At 50.9% G+C, this 13,464-nt stretch overlaps 1 protein-coding gene across 1 annotated transcript in view; it reads left to right on the top strand.

Moving 5' to 3' along the window:
• The window catches only part of LOC132762729 (sodium/nucleoside cotransporter 1-like), a 40,974-nt gene that overhangs the window by 14,667 nt on the left and 12,843 nt on the right, over positions 1-13,464 (top strand). The window contains exons 9-11 of the mRNA XM_067471474.1: positions 11,178-11,258; positions 12,819-12,899; positions 13,254-13,379. Coding sequence (XP_067327575.1) covers positions 11,178-11,258; positions 12,819-12,899; positions 13,254-13,379 — 288 coding nt within the window. The remainder of the gene's footprint in view (positions 1-11,177; positions 11,259-12,818; positions 12,900-13,253; positions 13,380-13,464) is intronic.

Here is a 13,464-nt window from a genome sequence, read left to right as displayed (position 1 = left end):
AGGGAAGGCGGGCGGGAAATTCAAGATTGCGGAACTTACTGTATGTATAAAGATGCCTCCAAAACTCTGTATAACCATGCTTGTAGGTGAATGATCACTACAATCGCATCCTTTTCAGCTGAATCGCAAAATAAAAGCCTCGGTCGCCACTTCTTCAACTTCTTGGACGGGAAAATCATTTCTTTTAACATTTTATTGGTCGCTTGGATTGGCTCCCTGAAAGTCTCGCTGAGAAGGTAGCGGATCCTCTTTGGTGCGGTCCGGGGGTACCCTCCTTCCGAGGAGACCCATTTAAAGTTACAGGTTTCATTTGGCGACCACGAAGGGACCCTGCTTGGAGGTCCAGATAAATTATAGTGTAAATTTCCAAGCAGGCTACGCTTGGTCCAGAATCTCTGGGACAACTTGCGAGGAGGAACGTCTGAGGAAACGAGGCGCCTCAAACCAATCAGGATCTTTGGAAAACCAAAATAAAATACAAATTCTCCTACAGCACCTTCCTCTTGGTGAATTGTCTTGGACTTTCGGTCAACGGAGCATAGGGAAGCTTCTCAAGGACTTCCTGGAAGAAGGGCCACCGACGCCGGGGGGGGAAAACGTCTGAAGGTAAGCAGCTGTGAGTCACACCAAGACTCCCAGGTGATAGGAATCCCCTTTGAAGTTGGGAACTTCTGGTAAAGGGGGATTCGGGAACAAATTCCTGGGCTGAGGTGTGGGTAAGACCTGGCGATTTGGGAAGGGTATCTGCAGTCCAACTTGACTTGGGACAGTCTGGGGAGGGAAGGAAGTTCCCTTGCCTATAGGTCGCCAGGTGTTGGCCGCTCAGGTTCTAGTGGAGGGGACTTTTGGGTGGAGGCTCGTGTTTTCAGTTGGCAGAGCTGATCCCCCATTAACTACCAGGAGGGTAGAGGCTGAGCTAGAATGGGCGCATGCGGATCTCAACTCAAACATCCTGTCTCAGGGGAAACACCTTTAGGAAAGCTCTTGGCCAGTTGGGACAGGCTAACATCACGTTCGATGGATCAGGCCAAGATGGTCAAATATAGCACTCGTGAGTGGCCCCTAAGGCCCTTGAAGGGAGGGGCCTCCTGGCCCCCACATGGCAGTACCAGCAAGGAGCTAATTTTGAAACTCCAGGAGGATTGTCATAGTCGGGCCAAGTGGAAAGAACTTGCCTACGTTTCGTGCTTTTTGGCCCTAAGCCAGGAGCAGGAAGAAGAGGGGGAGGGAGCCCAACTCCTACCATGCAAGGAAGTGGCTGCAAAGCCTCCCCCTTCTAAAGATCCTCTCCTAGACCCCATACCCTCTCCCCCTGAGGAGGATCTCCTCGAAGTTATTGCTTGCCCCCCTCCCTACCGTCCAAGACCACCCCCAACCTCTCCATCCACTCCTGCCCCTCCTTCTGCCCCTATTCCACCCCCACCACAACCCCAGGGATCTTCCCAAGACCAACCTCTCCTCCCTGGGGTCCCCACACTCTTGGTCAGTCCAGCCCAACCACAGGGCCGCCCCAGCACTCCTGCAGCAGGGAGTTCCTCTTCTCAACCCAGCAACTACACAGTCCAGAGTGCATCCACTCCACTATACCTCCCTTCCCAGACCCCTCCAGCTCTCTCTTCCAGCCCCATTCCATTTCCCCTTGCCCAGTCTCCTTCCCTCCTCCAGCAGGGGCCCAGCAGGACCCCTTCTTTGGTCCCCAGCCGCTCCACCACCCCACTCTCCCTTTCACAAGCATTCTCCATCCATAGCTCTTTTGACCCACTGGCCTCCTCAACTTCACACACATGCACACCCTCTGACCTCCAGTCAGACCCTTTCTCCCTTCCAACTTCAGGCCTCTGCACCTCCCAGGGGCCACCTGGCCCCCGGCCAGGACCCCCAGCCACACACATGCCTGAATCTTCCCCTTCTCCTTGTCTATCCCCTCACCCCCCAGGTGCCTCCTGCCCCACTGGTAATCTGGGACCTCTGATTCCCCTTCCACCCCCAGCCCAGGTTTCCCAGGCAGCTTCTCAGCCAACAGGGGACCCTTTTGAGCCTCTCATCACGAAGGGCAGCTTGCGTAACCACCCCAATGTGATAGCCCCCCTGAGGGAGGTAGTAGGGAGTGGAGGGACCCCTGTCCTCATCCATGTTCCCTTTACCACCTCTGACCTCTTAAATTGGAAAAGGAACACTGCCCCTTTGTCCCAGGACCCTTTTGAAATGTCTGAACTATTCAGGACCATCTTCCTTAACCATCGTCCTACTTGGGGGGACGTGATGACCCTGCTGTCCTCACTTCTCACACAGGAGGAGAAGCGCCGCCTACTGGCAGCAGCTCAAGCAGAGGTTATGAAGGGAGATGTAGATGATGGGAGGGATAAGGAACTAGTTTTTCCAACACAGGAGGACCCAGGCTGGGATTACAACACTGATGCAGGCAGGATGGCCCTGAAAGGCTTCCACCGTGCCATTTTGGTTGCCATGCCCCTGGTCTACCCTCGTCCCTTGAATTTGTCCAAATTTTTTGACCTCAAACAAGAGCCTAATGAGAGTCCATCTGACTTTTATGACCGCATCTGCAAAACAGCCAGGCAGTGGACCAATGTTGATCCCACTCATCCTGAGTATTTCACCATGGTGAACACTCTGTTCATTGGGAGGTCAGCTAGGGACATCCGGCTCAAGCTTCAGAAGCTGGAAGATGGGGAGGGAATGCCCATCTCACAGCTGATCAACATTGCCTTCAAGGTCTTCCACAATAGAGAGGATGCTGCGGCCCAGAAAGAGGAAGATGACCTAAAGGCTCAAGCAGAGGTCCAAACTACCAGCCTGGTAGCTGCCTTGGCAGAAAGGGACAGGGAGAGGGAGAGGGGGAACAGAGATGTCAGGGATAGACCAGCATGGAGGGACCAGGGGAGGCAAGGGGGAAACAGGGATGCCAGGTGCTTTCAATGCCAGGCCAAGGGGCACTTCAGGAGGGAGTGCCCAGAGCTCAATGAGAGGGGGCCCCAGGGGAGGGTCATGTGACTAGGACGGCAGATTTCCCTGGCCCCTTCTGACCCCATCGTGCCACTTAAATTAGGGAAAAGGACAGTTGACTTCCTCCTGGATTGTGGGGCAACCCACTCAGTGGTCACACAGGGGTTCAGGGGGACTGAGTTGGGAACGAGGAAGGTACAGGTAGTGGGGGTCTCAGGGAAAGAGGCAAAAAGGTCATTCCTGAAGCCCATGGAATGTGAGGTGGGAGGGAAGACCCTAACTCATGAGTTCCTCTACATGCCTGAATGTCCTGTTCCCCTTTTGGGCCGGGACATCTTGTGTAAGATCAGGGCACAAGTTGCTTTTGGGCCAGAAAAGATCATCTTGGCAGTGCCTGAGGAGGAGGGATGGAGGGCACAGGCTTTCCTGCTCCATCAGCCCAGCCCAGAGGCTGACCTCATCCCCTTGGCCATCCTCCAACAGGTGGATCCCATTGTGTGGGCCGATGGGATCCCTGGGAGAGCCAAGAACATTGCCCCTGTCTCAATAGCTCTCAAGCCTGACATCACACCTCCTAGGATCCCCCAGTATAGGATTTCCCTGGAAGCCCGCCAGGGGCTCCAGCCAATTATTGACAATTTCTTGCAGCATTCCTTGTTAAGAGAGTGTGCTTCACCCTACAACACACCAGTCCTTCCTATTCGTAAGGCAGATTCGCGGGAATTTCGCTTTGTGCAAGACCTTAGAGCCATCAATGCCATTGTAGTGGACATACACCCTGTGGTGCCAAACCCTTACACTCTTCTCTCTACTATCCCTCCTTCTTGCTCACGTTTTACTGTTCTTGACTTGAAGGATGCGTTTTTTTCCATACCTCTTCATGCAGATAGCCAGGAGATTTTTGCCTTTGAGTGGGAGCATGTGGGCACAGCCAGGCGGGTGCAGCTTTGCTGGCAGGTCTTGCCACAAGGCTTTACCTGTTCACCAACCATCTTCAACCAGAGCCTTGCCTCAGAACTGGAGAAGTGGCCTGATCGCGACCAGGGGGTCCTCCTGCAGTACATTGATGACCTACTTCTTTGCTGCTCCGATGAGGACACCTGCAGACGCCTCACCGTCAGTCTTCTCAACTTCCTGGGAGAGGCTGGGTTCAAGGTATCCAAGAAGAAGGCCCAGATCTGCAAGGACACTGTGAGGTATCTGGGGTTTGATGTCTCCCAAGGACAAAGGGCATTGGGGCCAGAGAGGAAGGAGGCCATCTGCAGGGTCAAGGAGCCCAGAACGAAGAAACAGCTGAGGGGATTCTTAGGGATGGCTAGCTTTTGCAGAATTTGGCTACCAAACTTTGGACTGGTTGCCAAACCCCTCTATGAGGCAACATCTGGCCCAGAGACTTTCCTTGTTTGGTCGGCTGAATGCCGAACTGCTTTTGAGGCCATCAAGAGAGCCCTGATGTCTGCTCCTGCCCTTGGGCTCCCAGACATGGCCAAGCCTTTCTTCCTCTTTGTTCATGAACGCCAGGGGGTCGCAGCGGGGGTGCTGACCCAACCTCTGGGCAGCACCAAAAGACCAGTTGCCTACTTTTCCAAGAGGCTGGACAACACCAGCCTTGGGTGGCCTGCCTGCCTGAGAGCTGTGGCTGCCACTGCCATGGTAGCTGAAGAAGCCAGGAAGCTGACGTTGGGCCAGCCCATGACTGCCTACGTGCCCCATAGTGTCCTGGCTGTCCTGGATGCAAAGGGGACCAACTGGCTGTCTGCTGGCCGGCTTACTCGCTACCAGGCCCTCCTCATCGACCAGGGAGACCTCACCTTGGCCACCACCAACTGCCTCAACCCAGCCACCCTGATGCCCATCGAGACGGCCGAGGGAGACCACCAGGAGCCTCACGACTGCATCGCCACCATCGAGGAGGTCTACTCCAGCCGCCCAGATCTCAAGGACCAGCCCCTTCCAGATGCACAGCTTGAGTTCTTCACGGATGGCAGCAGCAGCGTCCACCATGGGGAGAGAAGAGCTGGGTATGCGGTGGTCACTCTATGGGACACCATAGAGGCAGAGCCACTTCCCCCAGGCACCTCTGCCCAGAAGGCGGAGCTCATCGCCCTCACCAGAGCCTTGGAGCTGGCTGAGGGAAAGGCTGTCAACATCTACACAGATTCTAAGTTTGCATTCCATGTGCTTCATGCCCATGGAGCTATTTGGAAGGAGAGGGGGCTGCTGACAACAGCTGGCAGCCCTGTCAAACACCAGGCTGAAATTCTAAGACTCTTGGATGCCGTTTGTAAGCCTGCTGCAGTTGCTGTCATCCACTGCAGAGGGCACCAAACAGGGGACCAGGACATTGCGAAAGGGAACCGGAGGGCAGACACTGCTGCAAAGGGAGCTGCCAACCGGGAGCCCACCTTCCTGGGGGCCCTGATTCCTGACACCACCGTGACCACTCTCCCTGTTTATGGGACTATGGACGATGAGTTTGCCAAGGGAGAGGGTCTGAAACAGGAAGAGGGCTGGTGGAAGGACAGCCAGGGTCGCCTGCTCCTGACAGACCCCCTCATGCGTGAAGTGGCCCTCCGTCTCCACAAAAGCACCCATTGGGGTCACGATGCTATGTTGGAGCATCTCAGGACTTTCTTCATTGGTCCTCGCATGGCCCAGCAGTCCATTTGGGCCTGCAGAAGATGTCTCCTATGCCTGAAGAACAACCCCAAGATCCAGAAGAAGCCAGAAGTGGGGCATCTCAAGGCTGGCCTCCAACCAGGACAGGTGTGGCAGGTGGACTTTGCTGAACTGCCATCCAGTAAGAGGTACAAGTACTTGCTGGTATTTGTGGACTGTTACAGTGGATGGCCAGAAGCCTTTCCCTGCTATACCTGCACAGCCAAAGAGGTCAGCCATGCCCTTCTGAACCACATCATCCCCCGCTTTGGATTGCCTCTCTGCCTCTCCTCAGACAACGGTGCATCTTTCATCTCCAAGACCACCCAGCAGGTTGCCCATGCCCTCCAGATCAAGTGGGACTTGCACACCAGCTGGCATCCTGAGGCCAGTGGCAAGGTTGAGAGGATGAACCAAACTATCAAAAGACAACTGGCTAAGATCTGTCAGCAGGCGCGCTTGCCTTGGCCTGATGCCCTCCCTCTTGCTCTCACTCGGATCAGGGCAGCCCCTAGGGGTGGGCTGAAGCTAAGTCCTTTTGAAATTCTCTATGGTAGACCTTTTCCTTCCTCACAGGTTCCTCTGAAGGCTGAGCATCTCCACGAGGTTGGGGCCGACAGTGTTAGGGAAAGATTGTCTTTTCTTACCTCTATCCTTTCTTCTTTAAATAGGTACCTTCTCTCCCACCTTCCTGTCCCCTTGGATGCTCCTGTCCACGACTTCTCCATTGGCGACTGGGTCCTCGTACGCACGTGGAAGCCTGAAGCCCTGTCGGAGAAGTGGGTCGGCCCTCATCAGATCCTCCTCACAACACACACCGCCGCCAAGGTATCTGGCATCCGGGCCTGGGTCCATCATTCCCGGCTGAAGCGGGCCCCTGAGCCAGAAGTGGGGTCCACTGAGGAGGAGGAGGACGACAACCAGTGGACTGTTGAGTCAGGGGAGGATCTCCGGCTGCTGTTCCGGAAAGTACCGCCACGAGACCTCCCATCCACTGACCAAGCCGACCCACCGCCTTCTGGGGCCCCCAGGGTAAAGAAGCGCCGTGCACGAGGACAGAGGCATCGCCCTAAACTACCCTCCTAATTCCATGTTTCTGGCACCACGGGAACCCACTTTTTTTCTCTACACCTCCGGGTTTCGACAGCTCGTTTGACAGCTGTCAAAATCTACCAGCTGATTTTGACAGCGCGCGCCAGGGAATCTCCTGCTTTCGATTTCCACTGAGCCCCGGCTAGAGTGAGTGGAGCTGTACTTTCAGAACTATTTGGAACCGTGAGTTTATTTATTCCTATTATTTCCCGGGCGGAGCTGTCCATCAACTTCAGCATGCATTTCTCTGCTTTTCTGTGCCTAATATCCTTGACCCAATGTGCCGCTTCTAGCCCCATACTGTATGAATGGCTGTCAAGCAAGGCAAACTTCTGGCAGCAGCTAGCCTCTAGGGTCCTAAATGTCTCTGATTTCTGTCTATCAAGTGGGATCACTGCCACGGACCTGTTCTCCACATGTTTAATTGGCATTCCAGAACCTCTGGAAACTTTTAGAAATTACACTATTTTCCAAGACTACCCTTCCAAGCCCATGTCCTATGGAGATCTGCCTCAGTGGGGAAGGGCTGTCAGGGAAAGGGAGCCAGGCATGGTGGCTATTAAATTGGCTCACAGCCCTCATGCCTCTCATTGTTTTCAAATTCCCCATTGTGCAGGGAAGTGCCAAAAGTCGCCCAGGGACAATCTGCTAAATTGTTCATCCTTTGAAATATTGCCATATATGAATGCCCATTTGGTTTTGCCCCCAGGATGGTTCTTCTTGTGTGGGCGGACAGCCTATAGTTACCTGCCAGCCAATTCCACCTTGGGGAATTGTGCCCTGGGTAGGTTGTCCATTTTTATGCCTTCTAAAGGGGACTTGGAGATGGCACACTCCTTGACCCGGGAGGCTAGGTCCATCCAAACTTTGGACCCAAATTGTGATCCCTCTATGGTCATCAAGGGCATCCCCCAATTTGTGGCAACTGCCCTGTTCACCCCTGGGGTGGCAGCTGGCATGAACTACCGGGCCATTAAACATCTGGCCTGTGCTCTGGTCAAAAACATCAATTTCACCTCACAAGCCCTAGCCTCCATGGCCTCAGAGATGCAGGAGCTGAGAGAGGCTGTGTTGGATAATCGAGCTGCCATTGATTTCTTGCTGTTAAAGAATCATTATGGCTGTGAGAGTGTGCGCCACATGTGCTGCTTCAATCTGACTGACCAGACCCCTGTAGTCAACAAAGCCATAGAAGGTATGAAAGATCTGGCAGCTGGGATTCAGGAAACCACAGGCTTTGATCTAAACTTTTTGACAGACTGGCTCCCTTCTCTGGACTGGTTAAGAAAAGGTTTTCTAGTTTTCCTTGGCCTCATATTTCTCCTCCTTGTTCTGAGCTGCTGCTGGACCAACATTCCCTCTCTGTTCAAAATTTGTGGAAAAAGGGGACAATTAGAACCGTCTCGCCAGATGCCCCTGCTGCATTTGGCTGGGTACCAAGCATGGGCGGAAACTTTAAGTAGGCGGAGCCTACGTCAGTTTCCGAGTGGGGAGATGACATCGAGGGCTGCAGAGACTCCCGCCTTCAAATTGGTATAACAACCACAGCGGAGAGTTCCACAGTTCCTGGGCTCCGCAATTGCAATCCACTGATGAAATGTGCCTCCAGCAGCCAGCCCAGGCAGGGACGAGCAAGCCTCAATGCCTTTCCTTTACTTTCCCCAAGCCCTGACATTGTATCTTATCCCCCAATAAAAGATCCAAAATTGCAACTTTTAAACGCTCCCGCTTGCTACTTTGTGTCCTTCGCTTTACTGAAGTGTCTAATGCATGAAATTAACCCTTTCTAGGCTCCAGGGAACTGCGAGCCTGCCTGGGGTGCCTTTCTGGCATCACAGGGATGCAGAATCTATACTAACAAAAATCGTGGATACAGGGTTTTTCCTTCTAGATCTCTGTATCCGCCAAACTTTAAGATGGCGGATCGGGTCCATTTTAGTCTCATATTTTTCTGCATGAAATTCCAAACATAACTGCTATCTCGCTTTTCCCTTTATGGATCCCTACGCCCGAGTAACAACCTTTAAAGTTGCAGGAATATTTTCCGGCTCAAAACAGCTGATTTTGACAATCAGCTGGCTTCCTCCTCTCCATTGCCGATCGGCTCAGCTTCTCCTCGCCTTCGCCAGACTCTGGACTCGGGGACCCAATGCGCTCTCCCCCATGGGACTCAGGGAAGGGTCTGGCCAGGAAGACCCCTTCCCCTGGGGAAGTTCTAGTTCACCAAGGACTCTCAAGGAAGCCGATTGCAGCACGGCGGGGGGGGGGGGGCTGTTTCTGCCGGCTCCAAGGACTCCATCCTTTCCCCCTTGTGCCCCCCCGGCGATCGTGAACTCTCTGGCGCTTACCCTTTTTGGGCATCAATGAGCCCTTTTCCTCTCCATGAACTTTCCAAGAAACCCAGGACTAAAAATATTCATTTTCATAATAAAATTGCTTTATTAATTTTGTTTGGGGAAGGGATGGGAATAAGTTTAATCAATGTACTATGTATGGAATGCTTATGGATGTGTACCCCTTGCATTACCCTCTGCCCCTCCAACTTTGCCCCACAAAAAGAACCCAGAAGCGGAAGATCCGAGAGTGCCCAGCTGCCCGAAGGGGGGCCGTTTGCCTCACAATGAAACCCCCATCACTCCATCTTTTGCATGGAACAATAACTAAGGAAGTTTTTCTATTTGTCTTCGGAGCATGCCCAATAAATAGATTTCTTCCTCCGGCCAAGTCTTAATTTGCCAGCAACAATAGGGGCCAGGCTGCCCACCAGGGGGTCTGTGCCCAGCCTTGATCATATCTCCCGAAACCCATTAAGCAACATATTTGCTCTGTTTCAGCCAGGAAAAAACCAGATTGATTCAATCATCCTTCTCCTTTACCCAAACAATAGTTTACCTTCCCAGCTGGCCGACTTTGCCCCCGGACGCGTGAAGGTCCTTTGTCAAGCAATCATAATCCTTCCTCCTTCATTGTTACCCTTTTCTGTCCCGCCTCCTCGTCCCTGATTCGCTGGCTCCCCGAAGCGAGGGAACTCTGTGATAGGCTGAGTGCAGGGACGGACTGGCAAGCCTCTCCCAGCTGTTCAGCCATCCACCAATCACAGCCAAGCCGGGTGAGGGAAGGCGGGCGGGAAATTCAAGATTGCGGAACTTACTGTATGTATAAAGATGCCTCCAAAACTCTGTATAACCATGCTTGTAGGTGAATGATCACTACAATCGCATCCTTTTCAGCTGAATCGCAAAATAAAAGCCTCGGTCGCCACTTCTTCAACTTCTTGGACGGGAAAATCATTTCTTTTAACATTTTATTGGTCGCTTGGATTGGCTCCCTGAAAGTCTCGCTGAGAAGGTAGCGGATCCTCTTTGGTGCGGTCCGGGGGTACCCTCCTTCCGAGGAGACCCATTTAAAGTTACAGGTTTCACATGCAGAGAAGTATACCTTATAAGAGCCAATCTAATTCCATCCTTAAATTTGTAAAAGGCTCTACAAATTTAACATCTGCACGTCTGAGCATTGTTCACTCCATAACTCAGCATGGAATATACATTTTTCTTATTTATTATACTATAAATATTGCAATATTATGTTTTTTTCCTCGAAGTTGACACCCCACCCAAGTTATGCTCAGGTTTTTGGCAAATTTTGACACACCAAGCTCAAAAGGTTGCCCATCACTGCACTAAACTAATCTGGGAAACTCCTATTGCAACACATTCAATAAAGTGGTTTAAAACCAGTATAAAAAAAGATTAGGACATTGGGGCCAGGACATAGTCTCTGTAGGATCTATTGCAGTTTATTTCAGATTTCCTTTATTGATATATATGTGTGCCATCTTCTTTCTCCTGTGTGATTCTGGCTTCCGCCTCAGCATGTGTTGCTATATGTTATGTGCCATAACAACAACAACATCTTTATTTATACTCCGCCTCCATCTCCCCCAACGGGGACTCGGGGCGGCTTACATGAGGCCAAGCCCAAACAACAAATTACAACAATATAAAAACCAAAACCAGAAACAGCAACACAATAAAAAAGCATATGAATACAGTGAGCAATATATAATGCCGGTATTGACTTATGGCAGTCCTATGAAGGCGAGCTCTCCAATCGGGTCTCAAAAATTCAAGACTGGGGTTTCCTTAGTTGAGACAATGCACTTGGCATGTGGTCTTGCTCTTCAACTGTTTGTGTGCATGCCTTCAAATTGCCTTTCAGTTTATGGTGACCTCGTGAATGTTATAGGGTTTTCTTCAGCAAGAAATACTCAGAAGTGGTTTTGAGGGGAGAAGAGCTGACCAAGTATGAAATGATGGTGTTATAGGGAAAGAGGCATGGTCCTTTGTGGAAGCTTCAAGCCCAAGCCCTGCAGTTGCATCTTTTGCTCTTACATCGAGAAACATGGTGAATTCTTGGATGACACTTGCTAAAGGCTAACGTGTTCCATGTTGTTCTGTGTCCAGGCACTGCCCGTCGTTGTCTTCTTCAGCTGTGTGATGTCTATACTCTACTATTTGAGGGTCATGCAGTTCATCGTCCTGAAGGTAATGCACTGGATTAAGCTCTAGAAACTAAAAGAGGGGTCATGAAGACTCTATTATGGAACAGATATCTATCTTTTATCTGTGCAAATTGTGACTCCTGTATCATGCAGGTTCTTTCTGTTTGGAATACCTGTATCTGCATGTGCATAGTGTATGAGGAATTAGGTAAAAGAGGGTTAGTCAGTCTATACTTTGATCCAGGGACTCTGTGGGAGCCAGTGTCTTGGAGGAAGGATCCCAGCCAGCTATTGTAACCAAGGCATAGATCCCTAGGCATTCACCAGGTTGCTTATAGAATCATAGAATCGTAGTGTTGGAAGAGACTTCATGGGCCATCCAGTCCAACCCCTTTCTGCCAAGAAGCAGGAAAATTGCATTCAATGCACCACCAACAGATGGGCATCCAGCCTGTTTCAAAGCTTCCAAAGAAGGAGCCTCCACCACACTCCGGGGCAGAGAGTTCCACTGCTGAACAGCTCTAGAATCATAGAATCCTAGAGTTGGAAGACCTTGTGGGCCATCTAGTCCAACCCCATTCTGCCAAGAAGGAGGAAAATCGCATTCAAAACACCCCAACAGATCACCAACCAGCCTCTGTTTCAAAGCTTCCAAAGAAGGAGCCTTCGCCCCACTCTGGGGCAGAGAGTTCCACTGCTGAACAGCTCTCACAGTCAGGAAGTTCTTCCTAATGTTCAGATGGAATCTCCTTTCTTGTAGTTTGAAGCCGTTGTTCCTCATCCTAGTTTCCAGAGCAGCAGATAACAAGCTTGCTCCCTCCTCCCTATGACTTCCTCTCATGTATTTATCCATGGCCCTCATCATGTCTCTTCTCAGCCTTCTCCTTTTCAGCTCTTTAAGCTGCTCCTCATAGGGCTTGTTCTCCAGACTTTTGATCCTTTTAGTTGCCCTCCTCTGGACACATTCCAGTTTGTCAATATATCCCTTCAATTGTGGTACCCAGAATTGGACACAGTATTCAAGGTATGGTCTGATCAAGGCAGAATAGAGCATGGGGAGCATGACTTCCCTGGATCTAGACACTTGTTGCCCTCCAACTGGCCCTAGTTCTCAGGAGAAAGGTTCACTATTACCCACAGTTTTATGTGTCCACGTGAAGTCCTTGACCAATGGTTCTCAACCTGTGGCTCCCAGGTATTTCGGCCTACAACTCCCAGAAATCCCAGACAGTTTACAAGTGGTTAGGATTTCTGGGAGTTGAAGGCCAAAACATCTGGGGGCCCACAGGTTGAGAACCACTGTTATAGACTATATCCCCCATAGATATGGGGGCATACTATATCATTAGACACACACATTAGACACACATCCCTCCCAGGTCTCAACACACCAGTTCATAAAGGTGAATATGGTCCTTCAAAGAAGGTCATAACCAGCACTTTGAGTTATAGCTGGAAATGGACAGGCAATCAGTGGAGCGGTTGCAATTTAAGCCATCGCAACTTGAGAGGGCGCTCAAGAGTGGTAACTATATTAAGTTCTTTTTTGCAAGCAATGTTCCAATCTCTGCTGCAACTGACCATCTCTGATTCATTCTTACAGCTGTCCTGGCTCTTACAACTCACCATGGGTACAGCAGCTACAGAAACCCTGAGTGTGGTGGGCAACATATTCGTCGGGATGGTAAGCTGGTATCTGCTCCAAAGCATGGAGAAATTGTTGTTATTTTGGACTGCAATTTCCCAAATGCTTCAGCCAACATGGCCAGAAGCTTTAATTGTAGTCCTGCTTGGGTGTTTTATTCTTTGGCTATGCATTGGTTTGGGTGTGTAAGGGATACAAAACCATTCCAAGCATGGGATGGAAACATCATAGTTTTCTTATAGTTGCTGATTTTGTCAAAGTTTTGGAATTTCAGCTACAATCTTGTGGTCTTATCTGGGACAGGAGCAAGTCCATAGAGCCATTGCACTGGACCCTCCTCTCCCTACACCCTTCCTCTCTGCCCAATTGTTTGAGCCTTCCTTTTGTTTTCAGACAGAAGCTCCGCTGCTCATTCGCCCGTACCTGAAAGACATGACCAAGTCAGAAGTTCATGCAGTGATGACGGGAGGCTTTGCCACTATTGCTGGCAGTGTGATGGGAGCATATATATCATTTGGAGTGAGTACTAGAAACTATACTTTTTCAGTATTGGCCGGTGGAGTAAAGTAACAAGATGAAATACCAGTGTAATGTAATATGGAGC

Source organism: Anolis sagrei, chromosome 9, assembly GCF_037176765.1.
Source record: "Anolis sagrei isolate rAnoSag1 chromosome 9, rAnoSag1.mat, whole genome shotgun sequence".
Classification (NCBI taxonomy): Eukaryota; Metazoa; Chordata; class Lepidosauria; order Squamata; family Dactyloidae; genus Anolis; species Anolis sagrei.
Note: the sequence above shows the minus strand (reverse complement) of the source record. Positions and strands in the feature narration are given on the sequence as shown.